The sequence below is a fragment of the Ictidomys tridecemlineatus genome, chromosome 7 (genome assembly GCF_052094955.1).
Source record: "Ictidomys tridecemlineatus isolate mIctTri1 chromosome 7, mIctTri1.hap1, whole genome shotgun sequence".
Classification (NCBI taxonomy): Eukaryota; Metazoa; Chordata; class Mammalia; order Rodentia; family Sciuridae; genus Ictidomys; species Ictidomys tridecemlineatus.
Window position 1 is genome coordinate 123,607,970 of NC_135483.1, and position 22,809 is coordinate 123,630,778.

The following is a 22,809-nucleotide window of genomic DNA, read 5'->3' on the forward strand; positions in this document are numbered from 1 at the left end:
CAAAGACAAATAATTAATGAGAAAATAAGGTCTTTGCTTAACTAATTGTCTAAATGGTGGTTGAATGAATTAATTTTTAAGTATAATCCAGTTTTCCAATGTTATCCTTCTCTATCCCAGGATTTAAATGTGGATGAATTTGAGGAAATATTCAAGACAAAGGCACAAGGTCCTGCCATTGATCTTTCTTCAAGCAAGCAGAAGATAACACAGAAGGGATCAAACAAAGTGACATTACTAGAAGCAAATAGGGCCAAAAACCTTGCCATAACTTTAAGGAAAGCTGGAAAGAATGCCGATGAGATATGTAAAGCAATTCATGTGTAAGTTTGGAGCATTCTGGAAAATTATATCTTAGTAAGTTTAGAATAAAAATGAAGATAAGATAGTTATGAATTAGTAGATGGCAGAGATATTTCAGTAGTGGAGCAAGATCTAAGACAATGGAGCCATTTTTGATGTCCACACTTAGAAGATTCTGCTTATTACATGTCCTACTGCAGAGCTGAGTAAGATGCCAACACTCGAGAGGTAGACCAGAAGTTCCCTGAGGGAATGCTGTGTTTGAAGGAGTAATTAATTGTTTTAGAAGAATAACATCTGGATTGTGGCATCATTTATCGTCTTGGTCTGCTCTCTTATATAGGCCTACAGCAGTGCTTACATAAAACGAAAGTTGGGCTGAGTGTTGCAGATGTTAAGAGGAGGGAGAAATGTCAGTTTTCTCTGGAGTATCTGGATTTTATCCATATTTGTTGAATATAAATTTGATGGCATTTGTGGAATGATGTAGTTCAATGCCAGATGCAAATATTATACAGATGCATATTTTAATTCCTAACAATAGGAATGTGAATTCTGTTGCTCTTAGTATTTTCAGGACATTTTTTGTTTGTTTGTTTTTAATTTTGAGCTGTATAAAAGGCATTGATTTTGTTTATTTCTCTACTGGAAGAATCTTTCTACTCTTCTTGTGGCTGTGTAAGGATATTATTAAATGTTTTAGGAAATAATTCTTCACAAATTGGTACTGTATACATTTTGATTAGAAACTATTATAGGAGCACATGATCCTAATAGATCATTTGTTATGATTTTATGTTTTTGCCAGAGTCATGATTAATAGTCTAGTGCCTTTAACAGTCTGTTTTGATTTGAAATCTGTTATGTAGTCTGTTTCTTTTTTTTATTAGTTCATTTTAATTATACAGAATAAAGTGTTTATTGTGACATATTTGTACATGTAAATAGTAAGTTTTTTTTGATATACCTTGTTTGTCACAAATGATTTAAATATAATTATGTTGCTGAACAATGAATGTCCAGAATTAGGCTTGGTGGCACACACCTGTAATCCCAGCTACTCAGAAAGCTGAGACAGAAGGATTGCAAGTTCAAAGCCAGTTGTGGAAATTTAATAATTTCCTACTACTGTAGGCCTATATAAGAGAGCAGACCAAGACCATAAATGATGTCACAATCCAGATTTTTTTATTTTTATCAAAATAAAAAGGACTGGGGATACAGCTTTGTGTTATATGTACATGGCCTGGATTCAGTCCCTAGTACTGAGAAAGGAAAAACAAAACAAAAAGCCAAAGAAAAGATTATCTATGAAATAAAATATTTCATTTGCTCAAATTGAGCATATATATACAAAGATGTGGCATTCTTTCAAGGAATACATTCCTTCAAGGTGTGTATTCTGGTCCTCAGAAGACCATGGTCAGTTCCATACATAGTTGTCCCTCAGTACCTATGGAGGATAGGTTCCAGGACTCCTGTGGACACCAAAACATCCATATAGTATAGGCATTTGCATTCACTTTTTTGCCTTAAAGAAAAGTGAAACCCTAGACCATTGGCTTAGTTTGAATATTTTATAGAACTCACCAGATGTTCTGTAATTATATGTATAGTGTTAACTTCTTTAATTTGTGGTACTTCTCTATGTTGAAAAACCATATCCTTGAACCACTTAACCATGCTTTGGTCTTGATTCTACCTTCTTCTATTGTCATTTGCTCTTGACTTCCTGAGGCTTAGAACCACTCCAGGGCTCTAAGCAAACAGCTCTAAAATCTGAGGATGGCAGCTATGACACAGTGCAGATTTTCAGGAAGGACCATTAGGGTACCCTATGCCTAGGAGAGTGCCAATTCGGGATCACAGTGCAACTTTGGGCGTCTGAGGCTTACTGAGTTGGTAGTGGATGAGCTGGACTGGATAGAAGTATAGAGGAAAGAGTAGGATTTTTATCTCTAACATTGACCTGTCCACGTTCTTTTCAGATTTGACTTGAAAACACTGCCTGTAGACTTTGTAGAGTGTTTGATGAGGTTCTTGCCAACTGAGAATGAGGTAAAAGTGCTTAGGCTTTATGAACGGGAAAGGAAGCCCCTGGAGAACTTGTCGGATGAAGACCGTTTCATGATGCAGTTCAGTAAGATCGAGAGGCTCCTGCAGAAGATGACCATCATGGCCTTCATTGGGAACTTTGCTGAAAGCATTCAGATGTTGACTCCTGTGAGTAGACTAGTTTGGAGGGCAAAGAGAGAGTTTGTTTTTTTTGTTTCCTTTTTTTTTTAAGCATCCTTCTGCAATTGCACTCAATGTAACAGACTCTAAAGAACTTCTAAGAACTTACTAGATTGATATTTTATTTCTGCCATCTTCTTTACATATGTATGCAAAGCACATTGAAAAATGGTGAAGTTCCATCTTCTGTGTTGCCGTTCTCCCAAGTCAGTGCCATTTTCTGTGTAGATGTCTTCTGAATTTTAGAAGACACTGCAGAGGAAAAGGAAAATGAATTTCTCAAACTTGGTTGCCTCCTTAAGATAATATTCCTTTGGCTGTGTTGGCATTTCTTTTAAAAAAAAAAAATCCCATATCTTTAGTGAGCAGGCTTATAAGCTTTTATCAGAGCATTACATTTGCCATAGGAGTTTTCTTCCTTTGTAACAGTAGTCTGTGGTGATGTGCAAATAATAGCCAGTTCTTTCTCATTCCCTGCGTTAATCTGGTTGAGACATGAATGTCATAAACTTCAGTTTGGAAAAAAAAAATTAACTTCAGTTTGTTCCCAGTTCCGTTTCTAAATAAACTTTTGTTAGTTAGCACTTATAGTAGCAGGTCTGTTCAAAACTGTTAGGAGAATTTCTGGAAAGTATTATATAACCCCCATCTCCCATTCTTGGGCAGCTTCATTGATTTAAAAGCAAAAATTGTATATGATTAAAGATGGCAGGCAGGGAATTAAGTTTTGCCAGAAGAGGCTGTTGACTCCTGTTAACCAGTCTTATTGATTGTAGACTGGTTACAAAGTTGGTGATTAAACAGTGTCTATATTATTACTATGAATAGTTTTAGAAAAGAGCTTGCATGTAATGATATGGTTACCTAGGATCTAGCTGGACAACTTAATTTGTTATGCTTAGGAAAAATAGAATCTAATCATTAAGACTTCAAGGTCAAAATGCAGGCCTGTTTTTTTTTTCCTATGCTAGTTTTTAGTTTCCAATTAATTTCCCATTTTTAACATGTCTTTTCTCTCCCACTTCCTTCCTTTGATTGGAATCTAGCAACTGCATGCAATTATAGCAGCATCTGTCTCTATAAAGTCATCCCAAAAACTCAAGAAAATTCTGGAGGCAAGTGAAGTTTTCTTATATACATCTTTAGAGAGCTGACTGGTCAGCTGTCTTCTGGGGCCTGAGAAGCTGTCATGATTGGCTTCGATTTTCTTTTTCTTTTGCAGATCATTCTGGCCCTTGGAAATTATATGAATAGCAGTAAACGAGGAGCAGTTTATGGATTTAAACTTCAGAGTTTAGATTTGGTGAGTAAACTGGAAGAAATGTGAGGGCTGTGTGAAGGACAGACAGCTGGCAGAGATTGTCCAGGAGCAGGGGGTCTGCTCTTGGGAGTGGGTGGGAGGATCTGATGAACATTCTCTGCTAATGTGAAGGTCTGTTGGTACAGATTTTCTGGAACACCATTTGGCAAGAAGGACTTAAAATCTTAGAAATACATATACTCTTTCACTCATTATTTCCATTTCTAGGAATCTGTCCCTCAGGAGTCTGGAGTACAAATGCTGTATTTTATTTTTAATTGCAAATAGGTAGCAATAAATAAAGTGTCCAGTACTGTGGGTAGTGACTAAATGCTGGAAAAATAGTATAATAAACTATTCTTCAGCTGTGAGAATCCTTGTGAAGAATTTTCAGAGAAAAAAGATAATTTTGTGTATAGGAAACAAAGCAGAGTATAAATTGAGGTACAGTTTAATTGCAGCTACGTAAATATATAATATAAAAGACTGAATGAAAATGGATTAAAATATTAACAGAGAGATTGGATGGAATTAGGAAATGTTTTACAACTTTTTAAATCTTTTTTGTATTTTCTAGAAACAAAATTTTTTTTTTGTCCTTCATCTGTGAAGATGATCTTCTTTCAGTCACATGATTTATATGAATAGTATTAGAGAACATTCTCCCTGGAACCTTGTCAAGGCTGTGCAGGCCTATGTAGCTTCCATGTGACAAGGGAGGGCAATGGGCAGACTCCATGGCTCGTGGAGATGTGGTTATCTGACTGGAAGCGTCCAGTCAGTCACAATCCTGGCCTTCAGAAGACCATGGTTAGCACCACATAGAGTTGTCCCTCAGTATCTGTGGAGAATTTTTTCTAGGACTCCTGTGGTTACCATAATCCCTAGATAGTTGAGTCCTTTCTATATAATGTGGTAGGATTTGCACATAATCTTACAATGTCCCCCCCCCATACTCTAAATTACCTCTAGATAATTTATAATACATAACCATGAAAATGCTCTGTAAATAGCTATTATATTGTATTGTCTAAGGAATGACAACAAGAAAAATAGATACAGTAGCCTGCCTTTCTCTGTCTTAGGCCACCAGAAGCTAGGGAATAAGAGAGGAACTGAGCAGAATATCAAGGTTGCAGCATCAAAACCCCTGTACACCTCCACTGGCCCCACCTGCCACTCAACTGAAATCCTCTTAAGCCAGGAGAGGAGGGATAGTAGATGCTGGGTGAGGGATTCATGGATATTGGGTAAAACCCTAATGTTGAATATGTACCCTGGTGAGGATGTCTTCAAGTCATTTAAATACCGGTGACGTGGTTCAATAAAGACATTGAATCTTGAATGTCCTCTGGGAATAATTTTTTCCAGCCTGTTGGGCAACTGTGCTTAGTTACTTTCTCTGGGTGGGAAGTTACCTGGTGGGTGTCCCTCCCGCCAGCCATCCTTGTTCTTGCACCTAACCCATGCCCCCTTTTGTTTTCAGCTCTTGGACACAAAGTCAACAGACCGAAAGCAAACGCTGCTGCACTATATATCGAATGTTGTAAAAGAAAAATATCACCAAGTGTCTCTATTCTATAATGAGCTTCATTATGTGGAAAAAGCTGCTGCAGGTACTAATTTCAGCTGTCAATGTTACTCTTAGGTATTGAATGCCTTTAATTATGGAGGAACCATTCCTAAATAGACACTTCAGGATCCATTTAAAAAGGCAGGACCAAGAAGTCAGAAGCTCTGAGCTGCCAAACACTCTGGGGATGGTGCTACTCACTCCTCAGAGCCGTTGTGAAATGTGACCTTTCTCAGCATTCTGTCAGCAAAGATCCAGGTCTTGGAGGCCTGTGTACCTTCCCTTGTGCATGCCTTGCTCATTTTGTTCCATTGTTATTGTATAAGAGTGAGAATCTGAGAATCTGCCCCCCGCAAAAAAAAACCCTAAACCAAAAACAAACCAATAAAACCCCACTTTTAATTTATTTCAAGCCATTCCAGTTGCTCAGATGTGGCACTTTTAAACCTTTTGCCTTTGCCTGAACACTAAATTAGCAGTACTTTCTAGTTGCTCCTTTGTTATGGGTTAACATTTTCTTATTTCGATCACATGGATAGAAAGTGATAGCAACAGACTGGAACCTGTCTTTCTATTCCTTATATAGTATATTATGAGGAATATTATATATCATATTATATTAGTATGATGTTCTCTCAAGAGAGTATGTCATGTCATCTCAAAAGAGTATCATGTTTGAAAAAAAGAGTGATATGCAAGTTGACCTTGGAATTAATTACTGACGGCAATTTTCAACTTGTCATCTTCAACCTTCCTGAGGTCTACTCCAAAAAGTTTCCTACACTCAAACTATTAGGGCAAGGTCTTTTATGAATGCCCCTAGCCAGGCTAAATGGCTTTCATTTCTGTGAGCATTCTGTACTACCCTCTTGTTCAAGATTTATCAAATTTTATAACAGTTTGTATGTCCATTGCAACCTCAAGTTCTTAGGGGTGTAATCAGGCTTTATTGATCTTTAGAATTCAGTCAGCCCCTGGCAGATTGGATGGTGGGAATAAATAAATGGGCAAATGTTGAATGAAATGGTACATGGCTGCCAGGATAGATGCTTCAGAAGCCCTAGTGGAAGCTGAGAGGCAGATGGAAATGATTTTTTGATTATGAAGAACAGGCTGGGACAGACCCATCAAGGCAGGTAGCAGAATTTATATTCTGCTGGAGAGGTTTCCCTTCTTTCAAGTTTTTTTTTTGTCTAAATTTGGGTTCTTAAACATCTTAATTCCAATTAAGAAAAAAGTTAAGTAACAAATTCCTACCTACTAATTATTAGCGTACTTTGTTTGGCCCCAAAAGTGTCATTCGGAAAAAAAAAAAAAGAAAGAAAGAAAACCAGTGGTTAAACTATTCTGTTTGTTCTCTGGTGCCCAGGTGGGCTAACACACATTCTTTATATCTTCCTTTATATCTTCATCCTTCATTTATCCAGTACACACTTGAGGACCTTTTGTATATTTGGTGCTGTTAGCAGTATTAGGTACTCAAAGACAAACCAGTGTGAGTCTAGTGTGAGGGAAACAGCCTGCATTGTGTATTCATCTATGTGCAGAGCTGAGTCAGGCAATGGGGAAACCAGAGGTGGGACCAACCTCCATGGGGAAGTTGACTTAGGAGGTTCCAGGAGTGTGTCTGCTCTGGACAGTAGCTTTATTGCCGATGGAAAAATTAAAGCTAAAACTTTCTGAAGCAAGAATGGATTCTTTAATAAAAATAAACAAACAAACAAACAAAAACTGTCCAAGGTTGCTTTGGGTCCTAGTGATCAGTTAACTGACCTTCAAGGCAAAATGCTGCCCCCTTCTGGAGAACTATAGAAATGCAAAAGAGATAGAGAAGAAAAGATGTTTGGGCCTGTCCCAGACAAGGATCTCTGAGCCTTCAGGCCAACCAGTAGGCTGTTTCCTAGGAGAGAAATGGAGTTGTTATTTTGGAGTCCATGGTTGCTATCTGAGCTCCTTCTCTGCCATCTAGTAGCTGTGTGGCTCAGGGTCTACCACAGATCTTTTTTTGCTGCTTTCTTATTGGCAAAATGGGCTGATGTTGCAACCGAATCAGTGCATGGAAGGAATTTATTATAGTACTTGATAGACAGTGCTTTCTCAATTATTCATAATAAAGGATCTTTGTGCAAAAAACTGGGAACTAGATCCAAAGGCCCCAATAAGATCCCTGAGATCCCTACTGAGAACTTGGTTGAGCAGGCAGATATGCAGTGGTTTTGACCCTCCTGGTGGAGGTTCATTGAAACCTTGCTTTCTCTGTTAGTCTCCCTGGAGAATGTTCTGCTGGATGTGAAGGAGCTGCAGAGGGGCATGGACTTGACCAAGAGGGAGTACACCATGCATGACCACAACACACTACTGAAGGAGTTCATTTTCCACAATGAGGCGAAGCTCAAGAAGCTGCAGGATGATGCCAAGATTGCACAGGTAGTCTAAGTGCTGGACCCCTGGGGCCACCTGTGGTACTGGTCCTGGGTTCAGGGAGAAATGCTCCATTTCTCTGCCTGCAGAGGGTAGATTTCTTATGTAGCTAATAATTATTGGAGGGGTATCTTTCCTAGGTTATTCCTGACATATCCTTGCCCTACTCATTGTGCTTGTCTAATTTGGGGTCTTCACCTTCTTATGTAAAGCCCCTTCCCCTTTCTCTCCTAGATTCCAACCAGCACAGGTTCTGTATCTGGTTCAAGCAATGTGTGTGTGAACATGTGCTGTGCTCTGCTAAGCAGTGTCCCTGGTATATCAGGTTTCTGTAGATCTTCTCCTCAAAATGTGAGACCACATGGGTAACAGTGAAATCTAGGCAATCCTACAAAACATAGTGAGCTGCACATCATCAAAGGGGAAGCGAAGTGCTAGGGGAACTTGGAAAGCTGTGACAGTGGACTGGTCTCTAGTTTGTAACTGTCTTGCATCGCAGAAGAGTTGAAACAGAGGTGGCATGTCCCCAGTGTGGGGCTGGGTAGGAGTGCTGAAGCAGGGCTGAGTCAGACTTCCAAGATCCCTCTGACCTTACTGTTTTTAAGGGGTTCTGATTTTATATGTTTTTAAGCCCCTCTTTCTGTGTGTGGGGGAGTGGGGTGTAGAAGTGGCTGCATGTCCCAGAGATGAGTTCCTACACCCTGCTGCTACACAGTTCTGGTTGTCTGTCAGAGGAGACATGGAGGCTGGGAGAATAGTGGGAGGGAGGGAGCCAGCAGGGGCAATGAGCTGTGGAGCTGTGGCTGTAGCTGCTGCTTTCTTCAGTTTCTTTTACCTCAAAGCACCTAGTTCAAATGTTGGAACTAACAAGATTCAAGAGAAATCTGCTTCTTCATAGGACGCCTTTGATGACGTGGTGAAGTATTTTGGAGAAAACCCCAAGACAACACCACCATCCGTCTTCTTTCCCGTCTTCGTCCGGTTTGTGAAAGCCTATAAGGTAAATAGGAGAAGGGTGTCCTATAAAGCCCTCCTCATCATTCTTTCTTACCCAGGTGCCCTCTTTCAGACGGGTGTGAGTCCCAGCTGCCTTCTAGAGGCCTCCTGCTCCCTTTGGGTAGCAGATCTGGGTGGTCAGTGTAGAGATGGCTCTGGTAGCAGATCTGGGTGGTCAGTGTAGAGATGGCTCTACAGTCCTGTGGAGGCCGATAGCTCTAGGCCCCTCAGTCCACCGTGATTCAGTTCTCCTTCAAGTCAGGCCTGGTCCTCAGCAAACAGAAGCTGTTGGGTGCTGGGGTAGGTGAGATTCTCCAAGACCATTGCTGGCAATTGAGCCCAGATGCCAAGAGGGTGGGTTCCAACAGATCTGTGGGGCTCTGGCTCAGAAGCCTTTTGAGCAGGGAGAGGATCATTGGAATAAACTGCCGAATGACATGAATATCAGCTACTGATTTTAAAGGCATTTGATTGCTGGATAGTGAAACCCAGAATCAGTGAATTGTCTCATGAAGTGGAGATCTTCTCCTTCCATTTGCTACAATTTCTGACTCTTAAGGATTCTGGAAGATTGACTTTTGTCATTTTCATTGATGTGATTTTTTTTTTTTTTTTTAACTTGCCCAGCAAGCAGAAGATGAAAATGAACTGAGGAAAAAGCAGGAACAAGCTCTCATGGAAAAACTGCTGGAGCAAGAAGCTCTGATGGAGCAGCAGGACCCAAAGGTAAGGAATCTCTAGTTTCCTGAGCTGGGCTCCAGGTGAGGCAAGTGGTAGAGAGGGGAACAAGCTGATTCACACAGGAGCCTGGTCGCTTCCTTCTGGGGTTTGGCATGTGGAAATGTTCACTGATTACTTTGTTTAGCAACCATTGGAACGAGGTTAGAGCATGCTTGGTTAGCATTGCCAAGTTTGTAGAGATCTGGATTTAAATCTTAGCTGGGTGTACAGAGAGGCCAAGCTAGGTAACCCAGAGACTGGAGGGCTTCATGGTGATACCCCAAATTGCCACCTCAATTGCTAGACCTTTGCTGTAATTGGGAGGATGCCTTCATGCAGGGCAGAATCACAGGTAAAGGTCATAGAGTCCAGCAGCCTCTGCTCCAAAGCTGAAGACGTCTCCCCGTGAATTTTTCCAACTTCTTCTTTGGCCGCAGAATCCCACCTTCCCATGCTGCCTGGTGGGGCCTTGTGTATTCTGGATGAGAGTTTCTGTGTTTTTCCCTAAAGCTTCCTGAGTTTTTCTGCATTGAACAGAATGGTGGGATGATATTATGTATTTTTGACTAAGGCTACTTATTAAAGTACATAAAGCTCAGGTACATTTTATATTTTCTTAAACTCCAAATGGGTGCTGGCCCCCCTCATCTCTGCCCTTCTTCTTTCTTCTCAGTCTCCTTCTCATAAATCAAAGAGGCAGCAGCAGGAGTTAATTGCAGAGTTAAGAAGACGACAAGTTAAAGATAACAGACATGTATATGAGGGAAAAGATGGTGCTATTGAAGACATCATCACAGGTAAAGGACACTTCCTCCCTGTGGGCCAGGAGATCCTGCTGGCCTCACCTAGACTGGGCCACAGGCCAATATGGCAGCTTTGTTTGACCAGGGTTGGCGAGTGCTTTAGTGGATGTTATTCAGATTCAGAATTATGCAGGGAGACTGCTAGCTCCAATTTGAAGTATACATATAGTAGCATATGTGCTCCCCACCACTCTCTGATAAATCTTTATTTTTCAGTATCATTTGAACCCTGTACTTTCAGTAGTCCTCTTTCTAATGGTTTTCCACTGTACTTTCAATAGTCCTCTTTCTAATGGTTTTCCACTGTTTTTGATTTGTCATCATGCTCCATTTTCCTCCTTGTGGCCACTCCTGCTCAACTGCTTGGATAATAAACACTGTGGATAAAATTCATTCAGCTCTATACTAACCACAGTCCATGCAGATTTTCCAGAATGCTCTTGAAAAGCCTCTTTTTTTTTTTTTTTAAATTCAAAGTAGCTGAAGTCAATAGGAAATCAGGGACTTTGGATTAGCAACAGGCTTACAGGGACTGATCATTTTATCAGCTAGGAATTATCTTACTTTGCTTGGTTCTTGTCTGATTAAATTCTAGCTTAATGCTTGCTGCTTGAACCAATTCCCCTGAGTTTCCATTCTTCTTTTTACCAGTCAGGATGATAAACCTGGGTAACTGTCTTTTGGAGGTAGTAGCAGGTAACCTTTCTTTCACGTCTCTTGTGCATGAATGCTATTATCAGCTTCAAAGATACTTTAAGCTTTCCATTATAATAAGGTTAAAAAATATGCTGAAATATAGAGTACTTTGAGTGAGCCAGGTTTCCATGTACCCCTCACCCATTTCAACAATTACCAGTTGTGGCCATCTTGTTGTATATATGGTATAACCACTGGGCTCCCCACCCACCCTCATACAAACTTTGGAAATTTTGGAGGCATGTCAAGACTATAATTTCATTTACAAATATTTCAGTATGTATCATTAAAAGATAAGTACTCTTAAAAAAACAAAAAAGTATACCCATAGTACCATTATCATATACCCCAAAGTAATAGTTCCTTAATATCAAATATACTGTCATTGTTCACATGTCCCCAGTTGTCCTAGTTTTCAAAAAATATAATTCCTAGATTTTAATTTTTTATTGTATCTTAGTTAGTATTATAAATAGGAATTTCCAATTACAAAAGCCATAAATTTTTTTCAGCTGCTCACACCCAGAGAAGTTAGATACATAGACAGATATATCTAACTAGATAAAAAAGGAAGTCAATAAAGATTCCCTTGCCCAAATTTAAGCAGTGTAAATCCTGAGTGGGTAGGTAAGTGGCCAATGCAAATAGTGTTCTCCACTCATGGCGCACACACGTGCTTACTGTCTACGACCTAGGACACCGTGCAGAGCTTACACGAGCCCCTCAGGTCGAGCCCCCATTGTCTGGCATTTGTCCTCACCTTCTCTACACTGCGGGAGGAACTCCACTCTTGAGAAGGACCAGGAATAGCTCTCTGTCCTAGATAAGCACTCTTGGTCTCTGGGCCGCAGTGACATTAATTTGTAGGTAGGGAGACATGCAACCTTGCACACTTAGACTTGGAGCCCAGTTGTCATCAGTATGTCCTCCGTCCTCCTGACACCTGACTTTATACAATGAATGGAATGTGTATTTTTTATTTTCCTTACCTAAATCATTAACCTAGAGAGCAGGTGAAAGAGCAGTTTTTATTCTCCTTAGAGTAGTTTCCTTTTTCTGTCCCTCCTCAAGCCCCCAGATTAACTCTTCCAGACTTTCATAAGCTAACTGGGGTGTATATTGCCTTCGCCCTTTCCTGCACCCCGCTCCCAGGTGTGATTAACAGAGCACTAACCGTGTGCTAATGCAGTAGACCGCGCTCTCACTCTCTTCTGTTTGTGTTTGGCTCGTTTTCAATGCAGTGCTGAAGACTGTGCCCTTTACTGCTCGCACCGCCAAGCGTGGCTCTCGGTTTTTCTGCGAACCTGTTCTCACTGAGGAGTACCATTACTAAACTATTACTCTTTCTCACCTGATGTTCTTGAAAGGTTGCACAGGTTTTTTGACCTCTATGTCCCCCTGTGTCTGTCTGTTAGAGCCACCTCTGTGCCAGCATGGTACTGCTGTCTTCATCGTGCTGTATTTTGTGTTGTTTCGCTGCATGGATTTGCGTTCCCGTCATTAGTGCCCACTCACTGCCACTTTCAGTACATACACATGTCCATGTTGCCGTTATGGTCTGGATGGGTAACGATTAATAGAACTGCCTGCAGACATTTTCAGAAAACAGAACACTTCTTCAACCATCAGTAGATTGCTTATGCTATGTTGGGACTGATATCTTTAAACATAAAATGATAGTAACAATAACTACTAAACCAAACATTTGAGCACTTACTGTGCACTAATAGTTTCACATATATCAAACTGGCCCCTTTTTGTACTTCGGTAACATGCTTTGATCATAAGTTGACCCACTGCATGGAAGTGCTCAGAAATGACAAGGGCTTGAATGCTGCCTCGTGATTTGTTAAAGAAACTGAACTGTGCTTGGCTATAAGTTGGGCCTTTCATAGCTCTTACCAGGCCATGGTATGTGGAACTCATGCCATGAGCTTCACATGGTGAGCCCTTTCAACCCAGCAGCCTGTATGTGCTGATCTTGGTGATTCACAGCCTTACAACCTCCCAACCCTGAGCATGTCATCTCTATTCAGTGTCATGCTCAAGTTCAGCAATCAGCAATTCAATGTTGGAGCAAAGCTACAAGGTGGGAAGTGAAAACACAGGATTAAAAGCACTCCTCACCATCGTATTTCTGCCTCTTCACTGGTGGCTCTACTCCATGTCAACCTGGGTATTTCATCTGTAATGAAGCCATATATGGACCTGCCTCTTTGGTCAGGGTAGTGGTAGTATTAGTAGAAATACTATAGCAAATACTTTTCATCAGGCCAGGTGTGGTGGTGCACATCTGTAATCCCAATGTCTCTGGAGGCTGAGGCAGGAGGATAGCAAGTTTAAGGTGAGCCTCAGTAACTTAGTGAGATCCTGTCTGAAAAAATAAAAAGGGCTAGAGATATGGCTCAGTGGTAAAGCATCCCTGGGTTTAATCCCCAGTACCAAAAAACCAACCATCCCCCCCCCCCCCGAAAAAAAAAAAAAAAAACAAAAACCCTAGCTTCAGTAAAGGCCATTTAGAATTTAAAAAAAAAAAAAAAAAAAAAAAAAAAGGTCAGATTTTTCCAATAGGTGACTTTTTGGGCTTATTTTTTGATACTTAAAAAAAGCAACAGACTTCTTTCCATGCCTAGAAAATAGACAAGAGTGCACTATGTGAAAATAGCCATTACTTGACATGGAACTGGGTCAGTATTTATCTTGTAACATAACTATTCTATGAATTGTACTTGTTATGCATGTGTCTTTGTATCATTGCCTGCTCTGCAGTGTGCTTACCCATCAGTGCTTACTAACCAGCTGGAAACTCATCTGCTTAGGCTGTGTTTGCTGTCAGTTTTGCTGCTGGCCTGTCTGTCTTTCTGGAGCCAATCTTCAAAGCAGCTTGGAACTGTGTGGTCAGAGAGCTGGGTGGGAAGCCACACTGATTGTCTCCCTGTTTTATCTAACACCACTTGTAGTAATGGCCTCCTGCTCTCTTCTCCTTTGGCTAATATGCCCAGAATGTTAGACACTAAGTTGAGTTGCTTTCCATTTTCATCCCATTTTTACTTAACCATCATTTTGTGTTTTTGTTTTTTTTTCTGTTTAGCCTTAAAGAAGAATAATATCACTAAATTTCCAAATGTTCACTCGAGGGTAAGGATTTCTTCTAGCACACCGGTGGTGGAGGATACACAGAGCTGGCAAGCATCACTTTTTACTTAGCTTCCTCCTCTCTCTGTATGCACATCAGTGGTTTCAATTTGTGGCAAAGGGTAATACTGGTGAGAATCTGACAAGGGAGCCTCTCTGTTGGACTCTCCCCCAGCCTACTATGTGTGATGGCTTGGGCAAGGGTATTTGTTGGTCACTGTATTTGCTGTGGGTTCTAGGCTGTCCTTCCCTTATGCTATTCTTAGCCTTTGAGTTATTCACATAACTCCATTTTGTTCTGGAGGTCAACATCAGGTCCTGGCCAGGGAACATGATATACAGCCTTTGAAAGATTAGGATTTTTAACTAACTCCAGAACCACAGAGCTGGATATCCTTAATCTAACATGGAATTCAGACCTTCTAATTTACCATCGTGGGCCAGGGTACAGGAGCTTCAGAGGATTAGAGCATGGATGCCTATTCTTTGATTAAATTTAGAGGAATAGGGGAGGATCACAAATTCCAACAGTTTAGGAGCCAGGAAGGTAACAGGCCTGGTGGGAACTGTTGAATCTGAGAGGATGTTTCAGTCCCACTCAGCTTTAGTTTTGTACTATGTAAGAATTTGGACCCAGTATTGACTGATTTTCTTATATTTCAAGAGAAGCCAGAAGAAACCCTAGTTTATATATCTGAATTACTGATTTAGGGTCCAATAAATATATTTTGGAACAATGGTACATGCCTATAATCCTGGACTCAGGAGGCTGAGACTGAAGGATCTTAAAAGGACTGGAGGGAGATGTGGCTCAGTGGTCAAGCACCCTGGTTTAAATACCAGTATCCCCCCGGCTCCTGAAAAAAAAAAAAATAGTAGGGAAGGGGATTGAAGTGGGGCAAATATTCTGTGGGCCAATTGACTTGTAGGCTCCATTTTCAACTTACTGAGTAAGTGAAGGCATGAAAAAGGTTAAACTCTACAAATAAATACAGAATTAAACCAATTTAACCTTTTTTCCTAGCAGAAGTCAACAATACTAAGTTCATAAAAGGAAAATACATACTAAAATTAAATAAGAGGAATAAGCCTGCTTTATTTATTTATTTATCCATTTATCTTGACTTCATCAAGAGGAGGCTAGGAGCTGACTCAGCTACAAGCCTTATTCCTGGAAGCATGCCTTCATACCAGGAGGACTTACATAAACTTCCTCTGTCCATTCCTCTAGAGTGGTATCTTCTTGAACCAGTATGCAGTGATTTGGTTCACTCAAGACTTGCTTTCTTTTTAAATGTAAGGCTAATTGTTTTGCTCTAGCAACACAAACTGGAAAATGAAGAAGGGCCTAACAGCTTCTCCCTGCAGATAAAACACAAAAATACTGGGTGGCAGGAAAGAATATTGATGGAATGGAGTACTATTTTGAATGTAGATTTAATGGTTAGTTGAGCATTACATTTCTAATTCACAAAATAATAAACTAACTCAGCTAGTCTAATGGAATAAAAACAAGGCAACCTGTGTCTGCAAACTAAGGCCGTTGAGGTTCCTTCCTTCTTAAAATTTCAAGGGTAAGATAGGACAGGACAGTCTATTTTATTAGACTGTTTTATCTAACACTACTTGTAGTAATGGCCTCCTGCTCTCTTCTCCTGTTTAAAATTCATTAAAATTATTGTGCCATTCAGGCTTCCAGAAAAATATACAAGCCACAACTGCTACCATTTGAAGAAACATTTCAAAGACTTCCACTAGACTCTGGCCAGTGACAAAAATATCCCGTGTTTTTTCTCTCATGTCCCAGAATCCTACCAGTATTACATCTTATTTTGATTGTAAATATTTAAGGCAAATGTATGTCTTTGGTTCAATGCTCAAAGAGTTTGTAAGGCCCATTAGCTGAGTCTTCTACACAAGCTGCTTTGATTGGCTGCCAACTGGCCTTTGTGTTGCTTAGATGCATATTAAAAGTTGCTTTTATTTCACTAGCACTCTCTTCTTTACAGATCTTAGAAACCAGCCATACCGAAGAGCCGATGCGGTGAGGAGAAGTGTTAGAAGGCGCTTTGATGATCAGAACTTGCGTTCTGTTAATGGTGCCGAAATAACGATGTGAACTCAAGATCTGCCTGCATGAATAGAGGGTGTGCGTGAATGAAACTGCCCATGTAAATTTCATGTGCTACTATTTAGCTGCAGCCTTGAACACAGATAAAATAATTCCTAAGGGCTCAGATTAGCAAATACATAGGAATTTTAAAATGATGGGTTCTCCTTTCAACCCTTGTTAACAAGTGCCTAAAAATGGAAGTACCTGCTCAGATTAATCAAAGCAATAGGATTTGATTTGATTAGGTATCTTTTTACACTGGTATGTTATTCAGTTTTTTAACCAAAATGTAAATTTCATATTAAATTCATTACTTGCCATTGTGTTTATGCCATGATGGCCCACCCTGGTTTCCTGATAAGTTGTAAATAACATGGATGCATCTGCTTGGGGCTTCCTTTGCTGAGATGTCTTTTAAGGAATTAATTTTGTGTTAAAAGATACATCCATCAACTTTGTGTTTTTAAGGACTTGCAACATAGAAGAAGGAAAGAGTCACATAAAGTCCTTCTAACATAAGCCCCAATAAAGTGCAAACAAGATCCAACTATAGTGGCACAAGAAGTCACTCAACTCTGCCTCGTTTCACATTCTACCACTTTTGTGCTAGAATGCCATACCCTGTGAGAGACGGTCACTGGTTTGAAATCCAAGATGAGGACATAAAATGTTGAATAAGACTTATTTGCAATACTGTGTTCTTAAGCTAGAGGCAGCTTTTTAAATCATGCAAATATATTTATTAAATAACGCTAAAATTAACCAGTAGTAGGATTTCTGAGGATTTTTATGGGTCAATCCTGAGAATAGAAATTGGTGCCTTGCTAGTCAGGGAGAAGTTTATTAGCTCTATCAATAAGCATTCAAAATTTTATCAGTTGTTAGCAGAGTAAAGTTAAGAACCTGACCTTATTCTCCTCCGACAATCGCAGGGCTTTTCTTTCCTTTTGTAAATTGTTCATGTATTTCCCAGCTATGAGGAATCAAAATTAAGTTATTGAAAAGTATTACCATTGGTATTAAATTTGAATAAGTAATGGGACTAAATGGTCAACTAAGTCATTGTTATTTTCTTCCTCTCACGCAAGGCACTTGTTCCATTCCAAAGTCAAAAACTGGACGGAAACAAAATTTGTATTTTTCATAATATACATTCTGCTTCTGGCTTACCTTCTTGGCACATTACATCAGTATATTAATTGTAAAGTTTATTGTATAGTATTTAACCACTGATTTTATTTTATGTTGTGCTTATGTGAACCCTTTGGTGAAGATCTCTTTTCCTTGGATAATGTGTAGTTATATCTCTTTTTAAATGTACAGATATTTTGCTATAAAATTGGTGCAGTTTTTTATGGTTTTTACACTTCTCTTTAATTCCCACCTAAGATTCTGGGTAATATTGTAAATATTGTTTAAAAATGCATCAGCCTATGCTATACAATCTGAATGTTATTTTAACTTATAGTTCTTTTTTTTAATATATATTTAACTACAAAGACAATTTAGGCATCAGTTACCACATTTCACTTTAGTGTACCTATTTACAGATTAAACTGCCACCTGCTGGAGCATTTCCACATGTACTTTAAAAAGAACATGCCAAGATTTTGTCTTTGGGTTAAGTCAACTTTAATTTTGATGAAAATAGCAAATTGACCATGACATAAGACCAATAGTTGGACCTACCACAATGCAGCTATTTCCCAAAGGTCAAAGCTGACATGCATATTAAAAAATAATTCTTTGTTAATGTACAAATAGACAATAATGTTGGCATGTTCTTTTCTGTGTCTATTAATGGGCCTGCTTCTTAGCAATATTAGAAATGTTTTATAAAAGCAATTCATGTTACTTTTCTGGTCTTTCCATGCCACACAAGCAAATAAAACTATTTACTACTATTCTGTAAAAATATGTCGTAGTCTTTTAGTAAATTTTAGGGGGAGGGTAGCAGTTTTACCTCTAGAAACAGGCATATTCTTGCTATTTGAACTCAGAATCCAAAGATGACTGGCAATTAAGAAAACTTCTTCTCAAACTCCTGGCTTGAGATTCTCTTCTCACAGACTCATTGGTAGCTGAGACTGTAGGCATGCATTGAGATGCCTGGCTTGCTTTATGAACTCTTGGACCACCTGCTGTGTAGAATGTAGGAATAAAACAGCTTTTGGTATTGAGAGATGTATCTCTAAAATCTGTATTCATAAGTTTAGAGAGAACATTCTCCTTTGGTGAAGACACCACCCTCCAAATTTAATCAGGGTATTGTACAAATAAATACAAATAGGTTATGTGTAGACTATATATAGAGGTAAGCACCTGCCAACCATAATAGGCCCAATGCACATGCATACTGGTATTTGTAACAAGTCATCAGAAAATTGTAATGCTTATATATTTTATGGAAGAAAGAAATATTTTAGAAGATATTCCAAGTGGCTTAAAATAATTAATTAGTTGCTTAAGGAATTGCTGTTACAATCAATAATTCTCTCACTGCCATTTGTACTTTTAGATTTACTACACTTGGCTATTTATAGATTATATGCAATAATCTTATTTCATCCCCTCAGCAAGCCTGAGAAGTATTAACACTGTCATACACAAAGGAAACCAACTAAGAAAAATTGCTTTGCCCAGGGTCATAAATCTAGTAGGTAGAAGAGCCTGTACAAGCATTGGTTCCCAATTCAGTGAACTTCACCCTAACCAGTTATACAATGTAGGTGAGATTCTTATAAAAGGGAGGAAAATCTGAATCCTGAAATAAGAATCTCTACTTTGCTTTTTACCAGGGCAAATGTCTAATGGTAAAACATTTTAGAGAGACACTGGATTTGATCCTTAGCACATTAAAAAAAAATGATATTGTTCATCTACAACTAAAACAATTTTTTTTTAAATTTGAAGTATTTATTTAATATCCCACAAATTCAGAAAGTTTTAAAAAATAAGACAGATTTTGTTTTGAGGGTGTAGGGGTTGAGTACTGGAGATTGAAACCAGGACCTTGCGCATGTGAGCAAGTACTCTACCACTGAGCTATACCTTCACCAAAGTGTTTAGAAATGTTTATCCATGACTCAGAACGATGTACCATTGTGCTCCCTATTTCCCATACTCCACCATAAACTTCACTGCAATGTCCAGTGACCCTCCTGACACAATTTGCCAGGCACAGAATGGATCATCACTGACTCTGTTTTGGGGTGTTCGACGTATTGGGATTATCTCTGTATAATATCTAATTTTACACTGGAAAATGTAATATTTTTAATAGCTTTATAATATATTCACATGCCTAGTAACTTTACTATTTGATAAAACAAAACTCTTCTGGTAGCCCTAATATTACTGTTTTCTAGTATTTATTATCAGAAATGTCTACAAAGATGAATTTATTGGTACAGTACATACAGAAGAATTGTTTTCCATTTCTATAAACAAACATCCACCTATTCCCAAGAAAAAATTGGACACAAGAAATGCATGAAGGTCTTTTTTTTTTTTTTTTTAAAGGGGTACTTTAAACATTACACTGAGAAAACAGGATGTGGGCATTTAACAACTCAAGAGAACTGCTTGCTGCCTAAAGGATGCTAAAAGAAAAATGTTGACAGGAATCCAACTCATTTAGTAAAATATGCCATTTTTCTAGTAAATTCTATTTACAAAAGGTGAGATATATATATATATAACTGTACAGATGTGAAAACCTGGCAGTTACAAATAGGAAACAAACCTTGCTCCTTCTATTACTCACCTTTCAGAGTAAGTCCTCACTTCAGTTATAGAGGTAGGCAAGAAAACTAATACCTACCGAAAATATTTGTAGGCAGGACCGGAAAAAAATGCTTATAAATAATACACTAAGATAACCTAAAGAATAGCATTCAATAGCATCAAGAAATGGCTTAGCTTGAATCCGATGTGATTTAGCCAGTCATTCACTGTTTCAGTCTAGACTGGGGTGGGAGTAGAGATTAGCTAGTACCTCTGGAATGTAAACAACTTTATACCTAGTGTAATTACCATCAAATTAATGGTCAATTACCAGTCACTAACAATGCATGAAATAGCCTTGAACTAGATCCCATTGAGAATTATAAGCCTTTCTAATTTCTAACTCTATGAAGCAAGCTTAAGAAGAGAATTTACTATCATTAAGGAACCTGAGTTTTCATCAGGTAGACTAAAATAAAGGAAGGGCTAAGAACAGTGTGGGGTAGTTGAAGCAAAACCATCTGTCACTTCCTACCACCCCTTTAAGTTAGCTCCAATAAATGGGAATGGCTGCCATGTTACCATGACTCACCTCTATTCAAAAATAGCCCGAAAGGATTAGTTTTTCTTAGAATCAGGATTGATTCTAAGATTTTTCTGAGAAACTTTTGGACACTTACGGGATAAGTTAAGGTATAATCACTAGATCTTATTTTAGATGTACTTCAATGTGGCTTAAACTGTGGGTTAGTGATGTCTTTTAAAGCCCTTCAATAAGCATGATGGGTACCATGGTTGCAAATGAATACATTTATAAACTAATATTTTACATTCAATTCATTAAGTGCTTATTATGTGCCAGGCACTGTCCTACTTCACAGGGATATATACAGCGCAATGAACGATAAAGACAAATCCCTGCCGAGGAATGAATTACATGACTACCACTTTTAGAAAACTTAAAAAGTATAAAATAAGCTAAGAATTACTAGACTGGTATATAACATTGTCAAAAGCACAGAATGAGAATATAAGTCTCTTAGAACACAGTTCTATGAAAATAAATCACCTTATTTTGCTTTTATGTAAAATGAGTGGCTTATTTTTTTTTTTTTTTGGTAGGAGGGACAAAACCCTTACTAATGAACCACTAAGATGCATCCCCAGACTGTTTTTATTTTGAGAGAGGGTCTGCCTAAATTGCTGAGGCTGGCCTTGAATTTATGATCCTCAGGTTAGGAGACCACCACCATGTCCAGGGGGTACAGTTTAAAGCAGTAAGGATAGCTAAATTAAAATCTATCTGGGGCTGGGGATGTGGCTCAAGCGGTAGCACAATCGCCTGGCATGCGTGCGGCCCGGGTTCGATCCTCAGCACCACATACAAATAAAGATGTTGTGTCCGCTGAAAACTAAAAAAAAATATATATATTAAAAATTCTTTCTGTCTCTCTCATTCTCTCTTTAAAAAAAAAAAAATCTATTTGGAATTGACAGAGATCTCCAAAAGGAAAAATGAAATACAGAGAGTTAAGGAATTAAAGTACTTTGTTTCATATTTTCAGATCTAAAATACTTAGCTTTCAAAAATGTTTAGTTTTTCAATTTATAAATTACATATTGTTTGAAACTATGAACTTTCCAGAAAAAGAGCACAGCAACAGTTTGCTTATCCTACCACTTGGAATTACCTTAATTTAGAAAAACCTTTTTCTATTTGTATTTGTGTAAAGTCAGGTCCAATTAAGCAAAAGTCAAAAGGAGAAATAGCTGTGATTAATCATTATTCAAATTTACTTGGCAGCATAAAAACTACTTTGATGTTAAAAAATAAGATAGGACCATGGTTTTTAAGAGTACATTATTTAAATTCACTTAGAGAGCAAATAATTCTTAATACCTGATTGGTTAAATTATCTAACTTCTCATACAAATTCAATTTTCCCAACATGTTAATATTATGGACTGGGAGAAAATAAGAACAATTTTTGAGATCCTGATTTTAGCTACATTAATTATATTAATGAACATTATCCAGTAATTCATTTAATAGTGATGTTAAGGGGAAAAATAAACCCTCAACATTGTCTGGGCCTTATGTTTGAACACACTAACAGAACCAATATACCAAGATATTTCAGCTAATCTATGAAGTTAAAAATACCCCGGTTTCTGTTTTAATAAAATCTCCCATCACCTATTCCTTTAGACAATAAGCAATCTCTGGCAGCTAGATCAGTCACTTCATTCACTTCTTTTATAGGAAAGATGTTGCGTTTGAGTTACCACGTGTTAACTTATTAGAGCAAATAATTTGCATGGGTGAACTACAATTGAATTTATATCTTGGAGGAACTGGAAGATGTAGTAAGATTACAAAAAAAAAAAAACAAATCTATTCTGAGGACATGCTAAAACATCAATAACTTTTTATTTTAAATAGAAAAATCAAAACTTTTTTGAAAACTGTACTTGAAAAACCATCAATCATGGAATAATTAAAGCAATGTTTTAACAGATTCTAAATTCTCTTGTGAAACATTACTAGTATATCTCCCAGTATTATATGCATGTTTTAAAGATTTGGCCATTGACTTCCATGTCAGGTGTTTAACATGATTAGCAATCTATCATTAAAATGGGAACTCTGAAAATTAATTGCCAGAGTTGTTAGGTGTTTTGACTAATACAACCAGAAGAGACTAATCTTAAGCAAGTGATTCAACTTCACATTTTCTCAAAGATGATGATTCTCACTTTGTATCTACAAAGTCATGTCATATTTCAT

At 38.4% G+C, this 22,809-nt stretch overlaps 1 protein-coding gene across 13 annotated transcripts in view; it reads left to right on the forward strand.

The window, feature by feature from the left end:
* Fmnl2 (formin like 2) overlaps nt 1–18,210 on the forward strand; it is a 278,150-nt gene extending 259,940 nt beyond the window's left edge. For 4 of the 13 annotated variants that reach the window (XM_078017407.1, XM_078017412.1, XM_078017415.1 and 1 more), the window contains 10 exons: nt 121–323; nt 2,292–2,526; nt 3,585–3,653; nt 3,761–3,841; nt 5,325–5,454; nt 7,675–7,838; nt 8,731–8,832; nt 9,456–9,554; nt 10,222–10,345; nt 16,192–18,210. In XM_078017407.1, the coding sequence (XP_077873533.1) occupies nt 121–323; nt 2,292–2,526; nt 3,585–3,653; nt 3,761–3,841; nt 5,325–5,454; nt 7,675–7,838; nt 8,731–8,832; nt 9,456–9,554; nt 10,222–10,345; nt 16,192–16,301 (1,317 nt within the window). In that variant the 3' untranslated portion in view covers nt 16,302–18,210. Of the gene's footprint in view, nt 1–120; nt 324–2,291; nt 2,527–3,584; nt 3,654–3,760; nt 3,842–5,324; nt 5,455–7,674; nt 7,839–8,730; nt 8,833–9,455; nt 9,555–10,221; nt 10,346–12,288; nt 12,424–14,138; nt 14,233–16,191 lie in introns of those variants that run through there. The other 9 variants (XM_078017409.1, XM_078017414.1, XM_078017418.1 and 6 more) reach the window with 5 other exon arrangements.
* The last annotated feature ends 4,599 nt before the right edge of the window (nt 18,211–22,809 follow it).